This window comes from Lampetra fluviatilis, chromosome 1 (assembly GCF_964198595.1).
Source record: "Lampetra fluviatilis chromosome 1, kcLamFluv1.1, whole genome shotgun sequence".
Classification (NCBI taxonomy): domain Eukaryota; kingdom Metazoa; phylum Chordata; class Hyperoartia; order Petromyzontiformes; family Petromyzontidae; genus Lampetra; species Lampetra fluviatilis.
In genome coordinates, this window is record NC_136275.1 from 19,286,554 (window position 1) to 19,305,987 (window position 19,434).

The following is a 19,434-nucleotide window of genomic DNA, read 5'->3' on the forward strand; positions in this document are numbered from 1 at the left end:
CGAGCTAGTGCCGGCGTGAAGGGAAACGAGTTTTTGTTATATATGGCTAAGGCGAGATTTAAACAAAAAATACTCAACATATTTTGTTTTGTTTTTTCCCCACCACAGTGCTTCTGCGCCGCGCGTAGTGACGCGGCTCACGCAGGTGAGATTAGCAGGTGAGAGTGCTAATGGAGGGCAGGAGACACCAACCCCGACAGGAGGATGGAGAAGAAAATCCACGAGCAGCGCAACGGCGAGAAAATCGGCACTCAACCGGGCTGGGAGGCCGAGACACACGGATGGCACCGGAAAATGAAGCTCATCCCAACCGAGCTGATCCACAGGGAGGTCTGTCAGAATGGCACGGAGACCAGCCCAGTCTCACAAAGACTCACGGAGACCAGCCCAGTCTCACAAAGACTTACGGAGACCAGCCCAGTCTCACAAAGACTCACGGAGACCAGCCCAGTCTCACAAAGACTCACGGAGACCAGCCCAGTCTCATAAAGACTCACGGAGACCAGCCCAGTTTCACAAAGACTCACGGAGACCAGCCCAGTCTCACAAAGACTCACGGAGACCAGCCCAGTCTCAAAAAGACTCACGGAAACCAGCCCAGTCTCACAAAGACTCACGGAAACCAGCCCAGTCTCACAAAGACTCACGGAGACCAGCCCAGTCTCATAAAGACTCACGGAGACCAGCCCAGTCTCACAAAGACTCACGGAAACCAGCCCAGTCTCACAAAGACTCACGGATACCAGCACAGTCTCACAAAGACTCACGGAGACCAGCCCAGTCTCACAAAGACTCACGGAGACCAGCCCAGTCTCACAAAGACGCACGGAGACCAGCCCAATCTCACAAAGACTCACGGAGACCAGCCCAGTCCCTCAAAGACTCACGGAGACCAGCCCAGTCTCACAAAGACTCACGGAGACCAGCCCAGTCTCACAAAGACTCACGGAGACCAGCCCAGACTCACAAAGACTCATGGAGACCAGCCCAGTCTCACAAAGACTCACGGAGACCAGCCCAGTCTCACAAAGACTCACGGAGACCAGCCCAGTCTCGCAAAGACTCACGGAGACCAGCCCAGACTCACAAAGACTCATGGAGACCAGCCCAGTCTCACAAAGACTCACGGAGACCAGCCCAGTCTCACAAAGACTCACGGAGACCAGCCCAGTCTCGCAAAGACTCACGGAGACCAGCCCAGTCCCACAAAGACTCACGGAGACCAGCCCAGTCTCACAAAGACTCACGGAGACCAGCTCGTCGCCGCACTGCTCGTGGAGCGACCCTGGCCGGGCGTCGACTCTAAGGGGCCCGAGTGGCCCGGGGAGCTGGGCCCCTCGCCATCCCCGTGGCAGGGCCCTCTGTGCACTGCGGCTGCCCTCTTTGCAGTGGTGCTGGCCTACTCGGTGTGCCGTGACGTGGTGCAGCCCTACGTAACTTCGGGCCGCTCGGAGGCTCACCGCCTCCCCGTACTGATTGTCAACCGCGCCCTGCCTGCCACCGCCATCTCCCTGCTGGCGTTTGCCCATCTGCCCGACGTCCTGGCCTGCCTCCTGAGGGCGCGCGACAATGACAGGTCGGTGGCTCGCACTGTCCTGAAAAACCAGGGAACCCGGAGAAAAATCCACACGACCACAGGGAGAGAGACACGCAAACTCCAAATATACAGGTGTCAGGGTTGAACCTACGAGCTCCCGCATACCAGGCGACGAAGTTAACATCTCGCCACAAAGTGCCCCCACCCCCCTTCCCCTTGTGGTATGACACCAATCCCTCTCGCCTTATGCCTCCGCGTGCCCGCGACGCTTCTCGCACTCGGTCTCCAGTGATGCAGTCCGGTGTCGCTTGAGCAGTTCACGTGGTGACACGTCCACCAATCACAGCCCACCGGCAGCAGAACCTCCGAAGTCCCAACAATCTCGATCTGCCACGGTTGGCTCCGTACGGTGCGAAAGAAGTGCAACGTACATGCATGTACGCATGTACGCTCAACTTCTTTCGCACCGTACATAGCCGGCCCCTCGGCGCTCAGGCTCACGGGCCCCGGTGCAGCAGCACCACCTAGCACTTGACAGCTGCTACGCCACTAAACGGTAGACTCGCACACAAACAAACAAACAAGCCGTGCGCAATATCCCATTGCCCCTAGGGTGCCGAATCTCCGTGTGCGTGGTTTACAAATGCTCGTTGCATTGGTTACTGGCAATACGTGAAGGGAGATGCGAGTGAAATGTGAGGCAGGGTTATTCATTGCTGTGAGAATGACGGCGACACCGCTAAATGTGAACACTCGAGGTGACATTTGTGTGAGTGACCAAATCACAATTTGTCTTCTCATCTTGAAACATGACAAATGCATTAAATCATAGTTTGTTATTTATAATTAATTATTCACCATAAACATATCCATAACCCCAACCTGCACCATTAACCCTATCCCGATGCCTGTATCGTGATAATGATAATTTAATTTTATCGATGAGTCGATGCATCACTACGTGCCTAACTATCCACCCAACGCTCGTTCCACGTGGGTCAGAGCCAGCTGTCGATTGTCTGCGGCGATGTTTGTCGCAGCAGGCACCGTGCGCCTCCGTCGCGCTGGCTGGCGCGCTGGCTGGCGGCACGCAAGCGCCTCTGGCTGCTGGGGGCCGGAGGGGCAGCGCTGCACGTGGCCTACAGCCTCTCCTACCCGGGCCGCCTCGCTCTCCGCTACAAGATGCTCGCCTGGTCGTACAAACAGGTATGCGCCGCCCTGTACCACCCCGCACCACTCTGTATCACCCTGCACCACCCCACACCACCTCATACCACCTGCCCCATCTTGCATGGCTGCATCCCGTCCTGTTTAAGCCTCCGAGACGTGCGATTTGGCCAGGGGCACTTGTGAGGAGGAGCCCCGTACATCCTAAACCCTAACGGGAGTCCAAATTCCACACCGGGTACGGGAGTCGAACCCGGCAGGAGGCTCACGTTTACGCGTGCGCCGTGCAGGTGCAGGAGGGGCGCGCGACCTCGTGGGACGAGGAGGACGTGTGGCGCATGGAGCTGTACGTGTCACTGGGCGCAATGGCGCTGGGCGCGCTCTCCCTGCTCGCCATCGCACAACTCCCCTCCGTGCGCGACTCGCTCACTGGTCGCGAGCTCGCCTACCTGCACGTGAGTCTAGCCGGGGCGGGGGGGGAATTGGTGAGAGCCTCATTGATCAATAGGGCTCAGAGTTGATGGATTGTACTATACACAGGTAGACACGAGGAGACGCACATGGAGACAAGAAGAGAGAGATAGACGCAGGGAGTCAGAGAGGGTGCCACGGTGGTGAGATGTTAACACTCTCGCCTTGTATGTGTAATGTAGTAACTCGGCGGGAGACGACTTCACGGGTAACACACTCTTTATTTTATCAAACTTGGTTACAGGTGACTAACACCTACTTTGTATCTCGGGTGACAAACACCCACTTAGCTACTTGGCGACTAACGCCCACTGAGCTACTCGGATGACCCACATCCACTTAGTACTCGGGTGACAAACACCCACTTAGCTACTTGGCGACTAACGCCCACTGAGCTACTCGGATGACCAACATCCACTTAGTACTCGGGTGACAAACACCCACTTAGCTACTTGGCGACTAACGCCCACTGAGCTACTCGGATGACCAACATCCTCTTAGCTACTTGGCGACTAACGCCACTGAGCTACTCGGATGACCAACATCCACTTAGTACTCGGGTGACAAACACCCACTTAGCTACTTGGCGACTAACGCCCACTGAGCTACTCGGATGACCAACATCCACTTAGCTACTCGGCGACTAACGCCACTGAGCTACTCGGATGACCAACATCCACTTAGCTACTCGGCGACTAACGCCACTGAGCTACTCGGCTTCACTAGGTATTCAGCTCCGTCTTCGGGTCTTCAACTGGGTAACTCTCCCCGAGTGCTCTCGCGCGTCCCCCTTTATACCCCACCTGCGGACGTCGCTGCGAGCACCCACTTATTCGACCAATCGCCGGGCGCTGGCTACGATCCTCTTTTCCCACATCTCATCGTGCCTCACCACTCACGCCGCGCCGCCCCGTCATCTGTCACTCCCGGCGCGCGCGTCCACACCACGCCCACAACGCGTGCCCAACCCCGCACCCCGCGCCGCCCCGTGATCCATCACTGTCACAGTCGGCGCACGTCAATACCACCACTACATCACCCCCTACCACATAGCTCGCAGCCGCCCCGGCTGCTACAAAAATATACAAACCCTCCCTGTGTGCCCCGTAACACAACACAACAACAAGAACAACAACTAAGCTAACAACACAACACGACGCGAACACCACCATCCGCAACCCTCAACCAATGCCGCCGCGACAATAGAACAATATATACAAACCGGCGAGTGACAATAGCAATGTGTATACAAAAAAAAATAAATGGAATTTTTTTTTTTTTCTTTCGACTCGTGCAGTGTCCCCTTTTCCCCCGAGCGTCCCTACAACGGGACATTACCCCGGCAGAGGGGAACACCGGGCGAGCTCGGTGTAGAGCACAAAAAAACCGTCCTCATGAAAATTGTTGAGACCTAGCCCGAGTCCGCCTTGCCGGTCCGTCGTACGGCACCAGACGCGGTTGAACGTCCGGTGGTGCCGGCGGTTCAGGAAGACATCGGCCAGGCATCGAGGACTCGTGCGTGTCCCGGGGTTCAGGCTCTCGAGGGTCAGCAGCCGTCAAGCCCGAGGCACCTGGGGGTGGGTCAGGTGGAGACACGTGAGGAGCAGCCTGCGACACCTCCCTCCCCGAGTCGACGGTCACATCACACGCCCGGTCGTCATGGCACAGAACGGGGTCACACGGTGCCGCATAGGGCTTCAGTCGGGAGGGGTGCACATACCAACGGCGTTTCCCCCATTTAATCTGTATACTCTGGGGTCGTGCAACCCGCACAATTTCCACCGGTCCCCTCCAAGGTCTCAACAACTTGGGGGACGTAGCCAACGGTGCATGTGGACAATGCAGCCAGGCCTTATCGCCTGGTTTCCAATCATGCGTATGCACCCTCCGCTCATGCAATTTCTCGTTTGCAATTTGCCGCGACCGCGAATTCAACCTTGCCGCCTCCCGCGCTTCAGTCAATTTGGCGATATTAAATTTGATGTGGTCTGCCAATTTAGATTTTGCACGTGGCTGGGAAATCCCCAGTTGGACGTCCATGGCCGGATCGGCCTCCCGCCCATACATAAGAAAAAATGGGGAAAACCCCGTCGCCGCATGAGGGGCCATTCGATAGGCCGCGAGTACCCCCGGCACCTGTAAGTCCCAATCAACCTGATCGTCGCAGACCTGTTGGCACAACATAGACGTAATCGTTCTGTTCAGACGCTCAACCATCCCGTCAGTCTGCGGGTGGTAGGGGGAAGTACGCACTTTCTTTGTACCCAACAGGTCGCACACCTCGCGCAACAAAATGCTCGAAAAATTCTTCCCTTGATCCGTCAGCAAGCGTTCGGGGGCGCCCTTGTCCAACACATAACCCTGGACAAAGGCGTCCGCCACCGCCGCAGCCGACTGGTTGGCGAGCGGCCATGCCATAGGCCATCGGGTGAAGTATTCCACGCCAACCAGCAGGAACCTATTTCCCCTTGGTGTAACCGGAAAGGGCCCCAAGATGTCCAATGCTACCAATTCGTTTATACGCGAAACCTGAATGGATTGCAGCGGTGGATTAGCTGCCAATGGTGGCGGTTTCCTTTTGGCGCACCCTACGCATCCCTTAAGAATATTCGCCACGTCGTTACCCATCCCCGGCCAATAATAGTCTCGCTGGATTAGGGCGAGCGTTTTGTGAAAACCCAGATGCATGAGCCGTTCATGAGCTGCCAGAACAACCCTACCCCGCATAGCAACAGGCACAACGAGCACGTGACGCCGGGACATGTTGTCCCACCTCATCAACAGGCCCTGTCTGCATACCCAGGAACCGACCCGCGCCTCCCCTTGTTCGGGAGCGCCAACTTTCCGACGCAGCGTAAGTAGGGAGCTGTCGGACATCTGGAGGCGGCCCCACTCAATGAGGGGCAACGACAACAGCGAATCCCTCCCCGTGGGGGCGTCCTCTCCCGGGGTGTCAGTGGCGGCGAGCGCAACTCCCGGGGTGCCGGCGACCGGGGGTTTGCACCGCGCTGATCCCAACAAACATGTGCAGTCCGTGCACGGCGGCAACCGCGACAAGGCGTCCGCGTTTGAGTGCCGCAACCCCTTGCGGTAAATCGTCGTGAATTGGTAGTCTTGAAGGACCTCCAACCATCGGGACAATTGGCCCGATGGGTGCGCCACGCGCATAGCGTATTGTAGAGCCGCATGGTCCGTCCGGACCGTAAAATGACGGCCGTAAAGATACGGCCTGAATTGCTGTGTAAAAAACACAATGGCTAACAATTCACGACGAGTTACGCAATAGCGTTGTTCCGCGGGGGAAAGAACCCTACTACCGTAGGCGACCACCCGTTCAACCCCCCCGACCAACTGTGAGAGCACCCCCCCGATACCCGTATTGCTGGCGTCCGTGTCAAGCAAAAACGGTTGTGTGAAATCGGGGTAACACAAGGGGGGAGCCTGCACCAAAGCGTCACGGAGGGAGCAGAACGCATCCTCCTCCTCTGCCCCCCAGTGAAACCTCACACCCTTAGCCGTCAAAGCGTGCAGGGGCTTGGCTATGGTGGCAAATTGCTTGACAAAACGACGGTAATAGGAGGCAAAACCAATGAAACTACGAACCTCCGTGACCGAGGTTGGCGTTGGCCATGAGCTGACGCAATGCGTCTTAGCAGGGTCCGTCGAGATCCCTGAATGACTCACGATATGGCCCAAATACCTGACCGATTCCCGAAGCAGAAAACATTTAGCCGGTTTAAATTTAAGCTTAGCGGAACGCATCCTGAGGAACACCGCTCTCAGTCGCTGGAGGTGCTCCTCGAAAGTCCGACTAAAGACGATAATATCGTCAAGATAAATCAAACAGGTATCCCATTGGAGGCCCGACAAAACCAATTCCATGAGTCTCTGGAACGTGGCGGGAGCGGAATGTAAGCCCATGGGCAAACGGTTGAATTCAAAAAGGCCCCCAGGTGTCCGGAAAGCAGTTTTAGGTTTAGACTCGTCATCGAGTGGCAATTGCCAAAATCCAGAAAGCAGATCGAGTGTGGAAAAAAACTGCGCTCCCGCCAAGGCATCCAGCGACTCATCCATCCTGGGGAGCGGATACGCATCCGCCATCGAGATTTTGTTTAAGCGGCGGAAATCGACACAAAACCGCAAGGACCCGTCCTGTTTCTTTACTAGGACAATAGGAGCACCCCACGGACTAGAAGAGGGCGAAATGATATCGGCCGCCAACATATCATTAACCGCCGATTGCACATGTTCCTTCTCGGCCGGGCTGAGCCGGAAGGGATTCTGACGAATAGGGGCCGCGTCCCCTGTAGCTATGTGGTGGCGCAACAGGTCAGTGCAGCCGATATCGTACTTATGTTTGCTGAACACGTCAGCAAACTCGATGAGCAAACCCCTCAATGCTCCCAATTGCACCCCGGACAAGTTAGCAGAACCCGCACACAGCGAGTCCAACCACTCAGTCCCCTCATCACTTTGAGGATGCGACTCGACAGTAAAATCTGCTTGAGCCACGAGCCGTTCCTCAACGGGCAGCGGCGCGGCGTGAGCCAGCACCGTTCCCTGCGCAATTACGGCCGGCCGCGACCCCGTATTCAGGACCATTACGAACGGCTCACTGTCCCCTCTCACCACGGTTTGAGCAACCGCTAAGTCGAGGCCCTTACTGGCTCTGTTTGACGGCCCCAACAGCACCCCCTGTGCCTCCGCACCCACCTCGAGTGGCTTCCTGAACCGAAGGGGTACTAACATTTGCGATCCCGGGGGTACCCGTACAGTGTGAGTCGCCAGCGCCTGCACCGTCGCACAAACCGTGCGCACTTTGATAGGGCTCGACAAGAAGGCAACCCGCCGACCTGACGGAAGCTCTATGCAGGCCTGATCAATAAGAATTTTGATGGGCATTTTTGACAAAAAGTCCGTACCTAGCAAACAGGGAACGGCCAGCGATGATGATACAAAAATAGGGCCCGCTAATTTAATGTCCCCAATGCAAATAGTCGCCCGAATCTGGCCGATGATCCCCAGGGATCCCCCATTCGCCGCATAAAATGGCACGTCTACTGGCAGAAGGGGTCTACTTTGGACGGGAAGAATGTTATAAATAAGGTCCGAGATGATGGTGGCCGACGCACCCGTGTCAACAAGCACCCGGACCTCAACCCCGTCAATGAACCCCATTACCACGGACGACCCGGCTGACGCAGCCACGATCCTGTGGGCCAATTCGGACCACTCGACTGCTTGCGGGCCGCGTACGGACCCCCCTCGCCGAATTGAACCCCCGGCACCCAGCCGCGAACCCCCCACCGCGAAGCGGCGACCCGAATGTGCCGTGTTTGTGGACCGAACGTGTGAGGTGCCGCGACTTGCCGGGTTTTGTTGGGATGACTTGTGGCCCTGGTCGTCGTCCCGACGTGGTCCTGCGGCGCGCGGACGCGGGGCCCGGCACCCGGCTGCGACGTGACCCCGAAGGCCGCAGTTGTAGCAGACGACGGACGTCGTAGGTTTCGGTTGCTCCAGCTTGCGGGGCGAACGTGTGGGCGAACGACCTCCCGTTCTCCACTCCCCCGGACACGATGCAGCGAAGCCCCGCTCCTGCACCGCAGCTGGCTGAGGTTCGGCGATCGTGGCGGCCAGTGCCCCATTCCCCGGCCATTTGCAGACGACCCCCGGCTTGCGTTTGAGGACCTCGTACGCGTGAATGCTCGTGGCGATCGCCAGGGAGCAGATCTCCATCTCGTCTGCCACGTTGATGGGGACCCCCAACTCGTGGGCCAACACCAGCAGCTGCTCTGTCACCATGGCGTCCTTCCCCTCCTTATCCATGCGGGGAAAAGCCGCGTCCGCCAAGGCGAGCAGTGCCGTGCGGTAGGCTAGCGTCGTTTCCCCAGCCACCTTCCGCCGATCGTAGAACTGGTGGCGGCACGTGGAGGGCGGCCCGAACACCTTCGCCATCAGGTGTAGTGCGGCCCGGAGCGTAGAGCGGGACGACCTTGCAGCAGATGTGAAGGCTGCAAGCGCGTCGTCGTCAAGCATCGCTGGCAACGCACGCAGGGCAGTGGTGTCGGACCACCCCGACATCTCCTGATGAGCGAGGAACCTTCGTTGGAAGGCTCCCCAGTCGCCCCCATCCGCCTTGAACGCCGACAGCGCGGGCAATCTTTGCTGGAGGACCCGATCGTCGTCGACGTCGGAGAGATTTTCCCGCGCTCCGCTGTAGTTGTCTAAAATGTCGGCTCGGTTGTCAGGCGCAAAATGGAGGGCTCCGGCGCGCGCTGATGACGTGGGCTGCGCTGCGCGGAGGTGTCCGGCCACGTGGCGTCCGTCTTTCCCGCCAATCAATGGCGGCCCCTCAAAACCGGCGGGAACTTCCAGACTTTTGGCGCGAAGCGCCTTTTGGCGGGATCCCGCCAGCCTCGCTCCTTCCTCCAACCCCGCAGCCGTTTTCTCGCCCGCTGGAACGGAGATCTCGGCCAAGATTGCAGCGGCGGCGAGCAGCAACTCCGCCAACCGGGAGTGTGCGTCTTGGAGGCTGGTGTCGGAGGCAAGCAGAGCGTCGGCCATCACCCCGAGGTGCTGCATCGGCGGCCACTCCTCGTCCTCTCCTCCCGAGGTTGGTGTCCCCGGTACGCCGTCGTCGTCCCGACCTCGCTCGTGGGTACGGGTAGTCTTCCTTGTGTCCATACTTCTTGAAGACAGGTTCACTTCTGACGCCAGTTGTAATGTAGTAACTCGGCGGGAGACGACTTCACGGGTAACACACTCTTTATTTTATCAAACTTGGTTACAGGTGACTAACACCTACTTTGTATCTCGGGTGACAAACACCCACTTAGCTACTTGGCGACTAACGCCCACTGAGCTACTCGGATGACCCACATCCACTTAGTACTCGGGTGACAAACACCCACTTAGCTACTTGGCGACTAACGCCCACTGAGCTACTCGGATGACCAACATCCACTTAGTACTCGGGTGACAAACACCCACTTAGCTACTTGGCGACTAACGCCCACTGAGCTACTCGGATGACCAACATCCTCTTAGCTACTTGGCGACTAACGCCACTGAGCTACTCGGATGACCAACATCCACTTAGTACTCGGGTGACAAACACCCACTTAGCTACTTGGCGACTAACGCCCACTGAGCTACTCGGATGACCAACATCCACTTAGCTACTCGGCGACTAACGCCACTGAGCTACTCGGATGACCAACATCCACTTAGCTACTCGGCGACTAACGCCACTGAGCTACTCGGCTTCACTAGGTCTTCAGCTCCGTCTTCGGGTCTTCAACTGGGTAACTCTCCCCGAGTGCTCTCGCGCGTCCCCCTTTATACCCCACCTGCGGACGTCGCTGCGAGCACCCACTTATTCGACCAATCGCCGGGCGCTGGCTACGATCCTCTTTTCCCACATCTCATCGTGCCTCACCACTCACGCCGCGCCGCCCCGTCATCTGTCACTCCCGGCGCGCGCGTCCACACCACGCCCACAACGCGTGCCCAACCCCGCACCCCGCGCCGCCCCGTGATCCATCACTGTCACAGTCGGCGCACGTCAATACCACCACTACATCTGCAGGAAGTCGTGGGTTCAATCCCCACCCTGAAGCCTGTTGTATATTTGGAGTTTTTCGTGTCTCTCATGCCGTGGTCACATGGATTTTTCTCGGTCTTTCCCTCCACATTTATAAACGTGTTTTTAGAGCATTTGGCTGCTGTAAATATCCACATGATGATAAGCCACTTCGTTGAGCTATCATTAGTGGCCAGGACGCATCTGAAAAAGAGCTATATCGCTCAGTGGGCCTTCCCTGGGAAAATAAAAAATAGCATGGGATAGAGGGTGGGAGGGGGTGCCACGGAGACCATTGGGGCGAGGGAGATCGTTAGGGTGTGAGGCTCAGAGTAGCTTTCGGTGGATTGTTGATGAGAATGGGAGTGTGCACCTGGAAGCAATTTTCCCCGCTAGTGCCCAGTAGCTGCAGGTTGGGATTGCATGACTGTGCCGGGCGATGTAGCTATGGCGCATGCGGGCGATGCAAACGCACCGGTAACACACTGGCCGGAGAGAGACCCAGGCGACAAATAACGAGAAGAGTGGAAAATTTGGACAGTGCCACCCATTGGCACCGATGCCAACCGTGCTGCGCCACCAGGAGCGCCATGCTGGTGGTCGCAGGGCGACAACAACGGAGGAAACTTCCCCGCTCGAGCTGAGAGCCGAACAACGGGAGTGGTCAATGGGGAGTGCGAGAGATCGACTCGCGGTGGTGTTGGAGACGCTCAGAAGGGGAGGGCTGAGGCATGATTGAACACGCGAGACCCGGAATGTCTGCGAAGAAAAAAACAACCCCTGTGACATTGTCACATGCAACTCTTGGCAATGGCGCACCAGACCTGTCGCCCCAAAGCCACTTTTTGTTTATTATCCCGTAAACTAATTAACGAAGCCTCTTCGCCTCGTAGCTGTGATTTCAGTTTCCCAACCGTGTTCTTTGTTGTCACCAAATCTCAATGGGGTTCCATCTACACTCCCACCTTGTTAAACCTGGTGTACGGCTCTGTACACCCGGCTATGCTTGCACAACTGGGCCCTGAGGCAATTAATGAAATCTCCCCCCTTCCCCATCCCGCCGTGTTCCATGGACGTATATATGTTGAACTTCTGTCGCACCGTACGTAGCCAACCTGTGATAACCAGAGGTGCGGGGGAGGGGCAACAACAACAAAAGCAGTTCTAAAGAAATGCATTTTCAATCTAGAAAAGGGCGGCGATGCCTAAGGACGGCACGGCCAGCGCTTGCCTCTCTTTGCCTTCCCTCCTCTCTGCAGCCCGGCGCCTGCGCCCATCCAACTCTTTGTGCCCCGGGTGCAGTTGCACAGCCTGCACTCTTAATAGCAATGCCACCGTCTGCAACCGCACGTCCTTCTTGGCACCTCCCTCTGCCCCCCCCCCTGCACCCCTCTCCCGGCAGGATCGGCTGGGACCGCTCGCCCTGCTGCTGAGCGCTGCACACACGGTCGTGTACGGCTGGCGTCGCTGGCTTGACGCGGTCTCCTACGTGTGGTGCACTCCGCCCGTCTTCCTTCTCGCCCTGCTCGCTCCCTGCAGCACCCTGCTCGGCATGGCCCTCGCCGCCGCTCCCTGCTGGCGCAGACGCCCTGCCCTCGACCGCGGAATCCGGGCAGAGGAGGAGGATGAGGAGGATGATAAGGAGGATGAGAAGAAGGACCTGGGACAGTTCCATACGGATCAAGATATAGGGATAGAGATGGTGACGGCCCTTTAATTAAAGTACAACACGTCAGAATCATAAGCTTAATCGGAATCAACATTTTTATTTAGACTGGAGGAATTCGATGAGCTATGAAGCTCTTTTTTCAAGTATGTGCAATATTTGGTCAGTTGCCTATGATGAAATCACCCGGACTGTGCCATATCTCAGAAGTTAAGCAGGCTTGAGCCTGGGTAACGCTTGGATGGGTGACCACTGTGCACAGCAGAGGGGAGTACAGCAAAACACATGGTTTCTCTGTACTGTACTTAGATGCTCCCATAGAATTACAAGTTTGGTTAGACAATCCCCACAATCCACACGGCATGCAGAGGCCCTCATCCTGCAGTAGATTAAAAACAGGGATGCACTTGTACAACAGACCCATAGACTCACATAGACACCCATAAAGTCATGCAGAGAGCCACACACACAGACTCACATAAAAACCCATGTACTGTATGTATGTATGTGTAGTGACATCGCTGGATGCCAACATGCTGGTTGCAGTGCCGGCCCTAGAGGGGCCCAGTGAGCGCTGATTGATAGCGCTAGATGGCACCACGCTTTGCGTGCAGTGCCAACCCTACAGGACAGGGTGGGTTGGTGCTGGCCGAGGGATGAGGTTACTCGAGGCCATGGCACTCTGGTTGACCAGTTAAGTCCACCTTCTAGAATCCTCAGGAAGGATCTGCGTCCCAATCATGTGACCAGTTAAGTCTACAAAGGGGCCCTACGTGGGGGCAAGGGGTGGTCACGTGATTGGGAGCCAGATCTTACCAGAATATTCTAGACGGTGGACGTGGCCATGGGCGGAGCTGGCCACGCCACAGAGAATAAAAGCCGGGTCCCGAGAGGGACCAGGGTTGTTGTACATCCTGGAAGAAACATTCGTCTACGTTCTCCGTTCAACGAGTCTCCAACACGTGGACCCAGGCTGAAGCTGTTGGTCCCAGTCCATAGTAGCAGTTACCTTGTAATTAGTGTAGTTAGCCTGGTGGTCACCACCATAGGTTGTTATTCTGTTAAGGGGAAAGGTACCCCGTGTGTTGGAACTTAATAAATGTGTTGCCTCCAAGTCTACGTCTGCGACTCAGTTGAACCCATTACATATGTAGAACTTCTTTCGCACCGTACGTAGCCAACCGTGCTAATCGGAGGTGTGGGGGAAGCTCAACAAACTAAACACAAAGTAGTTGTAAAGAAATGATTTTCAATTTATATTTAAAAGTGCATACTTCAAGTGGCTTCCTAATATTGGAAGGAAGCGCGTTCCAGATGGCCGCATAAGTGCATCTGAAAGGATTGATTGTCTTTGTTCGATGGCGAGCTAAACGCCGCTGGGAGAATGGACAGTGCCACCCATTGGCACCGATGCCAACCGTGCTGCGCCACCAGGAGCGCCATGCCGGTGGTCGCAGGGCGACAACAACGGAGGAAACTCCTCCGCTCGAGCTGAGAGCCGAACAACGGGAGTGGTCAATGGGGAGTGCGAGAGATCGACTCGCGGTGGTGTTGGAGACGCTCAGAAGGGGAGGGTTGAGGCATGAGATGAACACGCGAGACCCGGAATCTCTGCGAAGAAAAAAACCCCTGTGACATTGTCACACGCAACTCTTGGCAATGACGCATCAGACCTGTCGCCCCAAAGCCACTTTTTGTTTATTCTCCCGTGAACTAATTAACTATGCCTCTTCGCCTTGTAGCTGTGATTTCAGTTTCCTAACCGTGTTCTTTGTTATCACCAAATCTCAATGGGCTTCCATCCACACTCCCACCTTGTTAAACCTGGTGTACGGCTCTGTACACCTGGCCATGCTTACACAACTGGGCCCTGAGGCAATGAATGAAATCTCCCCCCTTCCCCATCCCACCGTGTTCCATGGACGTATGTATGTTGAACTTCTGTCGCACCGTACGTAGCCAACCTGTGATAACCAGAGGTGCGGGGGAGGGGCAACAACAACAAAAGCAGTTCTAAAGAAATGCATTTTCAATCTAGAAAAGGGCGGCGATGCCTAAGGGCGGCACGGCCAGCGCTTGCCTCTCTTTGCCTTCCCTCCTCTCTGCAGCCCGGCGCCTGCGCCCATCCAACTCTTTGTGCCCCGGGTGCAGTTGCACAGCCTGCACTCTTAATAGCAATGCCACCGTCTGCAACCGCACGTCCTTCTTGGCACCTCCCTCTGCCCCCCCCCCCTGCACCCCTCTCCCGGCAGGATCGGCTGGGACCGCTCGCCCTGCTGCTGAGCGCTGCACACACGGTCGTGTACGGCTGGCGTCGCTGGCTTGACGCGGTCTCCTACGTGTGGTGCACTCCGCCCGTCTTCCTTCTCGCCCTGCTCGCTCCCTGCAGCACCCTGCTCGGCATGGCCCTCGCCGCCGCTCCCTGCTGGCGCAGACGCCCTGCCCTCGACCGCGGAATCCGGGCAGAGGAGGAGGATGAGGAGGATGATAAGGAGGATGAGAAGAAGGACCTGGGACAGTTCCATACGGATCAAGATATAGGGATAGAGATGGTGACGGCCCTTTAATTAAAGTACAACACGTCAGAATCATAAGCTTAATCGGAATCAACATTTTTATTTAGACTGGAGGAATTCGATGAGCTATGAAGCTCTTTTTTCAAGTATGTGCAATATTTGGTCAGTTGCCTATGATGAAATCACCCGGACTGTGCCATATCTCAGAAGTTAAGCAGGCTTGAGCCTGGGTAACGCTTGGATGGGTGACCACTGTGCACAGCAGAGGGGAGTACATCAAAACACATGGTTTCTCTGTACTGTACTTAGATGCTCCCATAGAATTACAAGTTTGGTTAGACAATCCCCACAATCCACACGGCATGCAGAGGCCCTCATCCTGCAGTAGATTAAAAACAGGGATGCACTTGTACAACAGACCCATAGACTCACATAGACACCCATAAAGTCATGCAGAGAGCCACACACACAGACTCACATAAAAACCCATGTACTGTATGTATGTGTAGTGACATCGCTGGATGCCAACATGCTGGTTGCAGTGCCGGCCCTAGAGGGGCCCAGTGAGCGCTGATTGATAGCGCTAGATGGCACCACGCTTTGCGTGCAGTGCCAACCCTACAGGACAGGGTGGGTTGGTGCTGGCCGAGGGATGAGGTTACTCGAGGCCATGGCACTCTGGTTGACCAGTTAAGTCCACCTTCTAGAATCCTCAGGAAGGATCTGCGTCCCAATCATGTGACCAGTTAAGTCTACAAAGGGGCCCTGCGTGGGGGCAAGGGGTGGTCACGTGATTGGGAGCCAGATCTTACCAGAATATTCTAGACGGTGGACGTGGCCATGGGCGGAGCTGGCCACGCCACAGAGAATAAAAGCCGGGTCCCGAGAGGGACCAGGGTTGTTGTACATCCTGGAAGAAACCTTCGTCTACGTTCTCCGTTCAACGAGTCTCCAACACGTGGACCCAGGCTGAAGCTGTTGGTCCCAGTCCATAGTAGCAGTTACGTTGTAATTAGTGTAGTTAGCCTGGTGGTCACCACCATAGGTTGTTATTCTGTTAAGGGGAAAGGTACCCCGTGTGTTGGAACTTAATAAATGTGTTGCCTCCAAGTCTACGTCTGCGACTCAGTTGAACCCATTACATATGTAGAACTTCTTTCGCACCGTACGTAGCCAACCGTGCTAATCGTGGGTGTGGGGGAAGCACAACAAACTAAACACAAAATAGTTGTAAATACATGATTTTCAATTTATATTTAAAAGTGCATACCTCAAGTGGCTTCCTAATATTGGAAGGAAGCGCGTTCCAGATGGCCGCATAAGTGCATCTGAAAGGATTGATTGTCTTTGTTCGATGGCGAGCTAAACGCCGCTGCGAGAATGACTGGAGTTTGCGTGATGGTTTATGCTCCTTCAACAAGGTATTGTGGTTCATTTGTGGCAAGCACTTTGTGTGTAATGAGTGCAACCTTATGTATTCACATAGACATCCATATACAGTACTCACAAACAGACCCATAGACTTACATAGACCCATTGACCAACTGGAATGCAATGGCCACTTTGCAAGCCGACTGTCTATCAACAAAGATTCGTTCACAAAGCCATTCATATGTAATAAGCGAGCGCCATCTCCTGCATTATTGTGGGGTTACATTTACATACTGTCATGCAGTCCACGCACTATGAGTAGTAGGGATTCTATATGGGGGAAAGGTGAATGGGCGGATCTGGTATGGAAGCCTCTGGAACATTCTCGAAGGTTCCTAGAGGGGCGTGGCCAGAGGCGGAGCTTAGCCTCGGAGATGAGAATATAAGCCGGGGGTACAGCAACGTTAGGGGTCGGTGTTTGAAGATCGAAGAGGAGCTCCCCGTCGCTGCTGCCCCGCCATCTCCACTTGCCATGTGGCGGCTCGACCTCCAGCCGCTCAGCCGCTCCACAGCACGGCGCGGGGCAGCGCAGCTACGAGAGCGGGTCGGCATTCGCGAGAACGAGAGGAGTGGCTGTACCAAGACTTGAATAAATATACCGAAGTTACTTACCCTGTCGGAGCCACTTATTACACATATATACAGACACAATTTCCACCGAGACGATGGTTTTAAACTCGGCAATCATTGGAAAGATGTCATCAACCACTTTGGGTTATGACTTGATTTGCGTTTTCTTGTCAACCTCTACCATCAGCAATGTGGATGTGAGTAGCGAGGTGCAATGCCCCTCCCCCATCTCTACCCCCCCCCACTCTCTCCCCCTATCTCTAACCCCCTTCCTCCCCCCCATTGTCTACTCCGACATTAGCGCTGGCTGACTGGCTGCCCCGCCCGTGCTGTTTGCGACGCGCAGTCCCCCTCCCATCTTGTCCCCCGCCCACTCACTTTGGAAGCCCTTGTAAGCAGTTGCATTTGGAGGCTTCTCCCCTCTTTTCTCTCCGCCTGATGAATACCGCTTGTGTTGCGATCGAAATGTCGTGGGTTTTTTGCTTTTATTATTTTCAATTTATTATTTTTATTTTATTTTTATTTTCTATCTACGTGACTTTACCGAAAGAACCAAGAATACGAACCCATGAGTCACATACACACCCATAGACTCACATAGAGACACATAGTCACATACACCTCCAAAGACACGCATAGAGACACATAGATTCGCACAGAAAGCCATAGACTCAACACAGACTAAGAGACACCCACTGAGAAACTGGAATGCTCTGGCAGTGGCGTCATCATCAGCGCTTCCTCCAGCACGCGGGCGAGCTCACGCAGCTCCCCAGGAGAACTGGTCTGATGGGAATCCAGCGATGGTGGTGGTGCATCATCATCCCACGTTACCTTTGGGTTCCAATGATCATTGAATCCACCAGCACGTGGCACTTGAGGGTGGGCAAACGTGGAGTGGAGTTTGTAGCCTCAACCGTGGAGCTACGGAAAACCACGAATGATACTATCTCGGCCTCGCTGTGCGCTGCGTTGCACCGCTAGTCGAGTAGATAACCATGTGTTCAATAAACCCTCGGAGCCAGGATGACCGTCCAACTCCGATCGTCATTTATTGATTGTAACAGGTAAAACTGGTGAGAAAACACAGATACAGCATCTGTTATAATTCGGAAACACCCACACAATGAACACCACAGCATCAGAACATTGTCTCAGATAACAATAGATCCTGGAAGGACCAGGCCCCCACATTACCCCTGAACAACTAGACAAAGGCACAAGCTGGTCCATTGCATACAGGCACATAGTGTATTCATCCCACTGCACCCCAAATGTACAGCATTACACTTAACACTAAACTGTGGATGAGATACTTCGTCATCACTCTCAGGATCGCAACATAGGCACAAGTCTGACTCGACCTACTAAATCACAAGTAACATCCACAATAAGGAAAGTCACAGGCTTCGTTACTAACTAGGCCTCGTATTTACTACAACAACTTAACGGCACCATAAAGGCATTTACATTGCTATAACGGTCATTCCAACATTACAACAGCATTTCCAATATTATAGGAATATAAACAACTTACAGATAATGCTTCTTAAGCTCCCACAATGGACAAGTGCGGCTGTGGTCTCACTGAGATGCGATGCGTGCCGCCATCTTGACTTATCTGTGTAATGGCTGACGCCCGCGTGGTACAGTGGAAATCTAACATCGTCACTTCCTGGTCACGTGACCAACATTAGCATCAAAAAACAGGAACTTCCTGTGAACGTACGCTCCCCATCTGCCGTGAGGCAAGACACTCTCCGTCTGGTATCTAGGAGATACCACCATTTATTTCCTATCTCATATACAAGTGTATAACAACTTCAACGGGTCGACTTATTTGTCCATATCTTTGCGAGAGAGAAGTAGTACTATCTCGACTATGGGCCTAATGAAAGTTCTTGCGACTCCTTGCTACGCAATCATAACCTCGACCTTTCGAACTTTTCCATCGGCACTTGGAATCGACTTGAGGATACGGCCCATTGGCCACTCATTCCGTTTGGCTTGGTTGTCCTTCAGTAGGACGAGGTCGCCTTCTTGGATGTCTGGTCTATTAGACTGCCACTTGTTGCGCACTTGGAGTGTCGTAAGGTACTCGTTTTTCCAGCGACGCCAGAACGTGTTCGCGAAGCTCTGCACTTGTCTCCATTGACGTCTGTAGAGGTCTGCAGTGCTGGCCTCCTCGGTAGGTGCTGTGAGCACATCTGTCTTCTGGGTAAGAAGTGTAGCAGGAGTCAAGATGAATGGTGACTCCGGGTCGGTTGAGACGGGGATCAGGGGTCTTGAGTTAATTATGGCTGAGACCTCGGCCATGAGAGTGGTCAATACCTCGTGAGAGAGCTGTGTGGACCCGACATCACATAGCATGGAGTCGAGAATGCGTCGAGCAATCCCGATCATGCGTTCCCAGGCTCCACCCATGTGCGAAGAGTGGGGAGGATTGAAGATCCATGTGCAGCCTTGGTCACTAAGGTATTTCCTGACAGAATCA

The 19,434-nt window shown here is 54.9% G+C and overlaps 1 protein-coding gene across 1 annotated transcript; it reads left to right on the forward strand.

Annotated features, from left to right (window-relative positions):
* The first annotated feature begins 204 nt into the window (after positions 1–204).
* On the forward strand, positions 205–12,386 carry LOC144936568 (STEAP family member 1B-like). Its single transcript, XM_078863778.1, has 5 exons — positions 205–330; positions 1,077–1,576; positions 2,578–2,743; positions 2,995–3,159; positions 12,297–12,386. Exons 1-5 carry the CDS (start codon positions 205–207, stop codon positions 12,384–12,386), a joined length of 1,047 nt encoding a protein of 348 aa, XP_078719904.1.
* Positions 12,387–19,434: the final 7,048 nt, after the last annotated feature.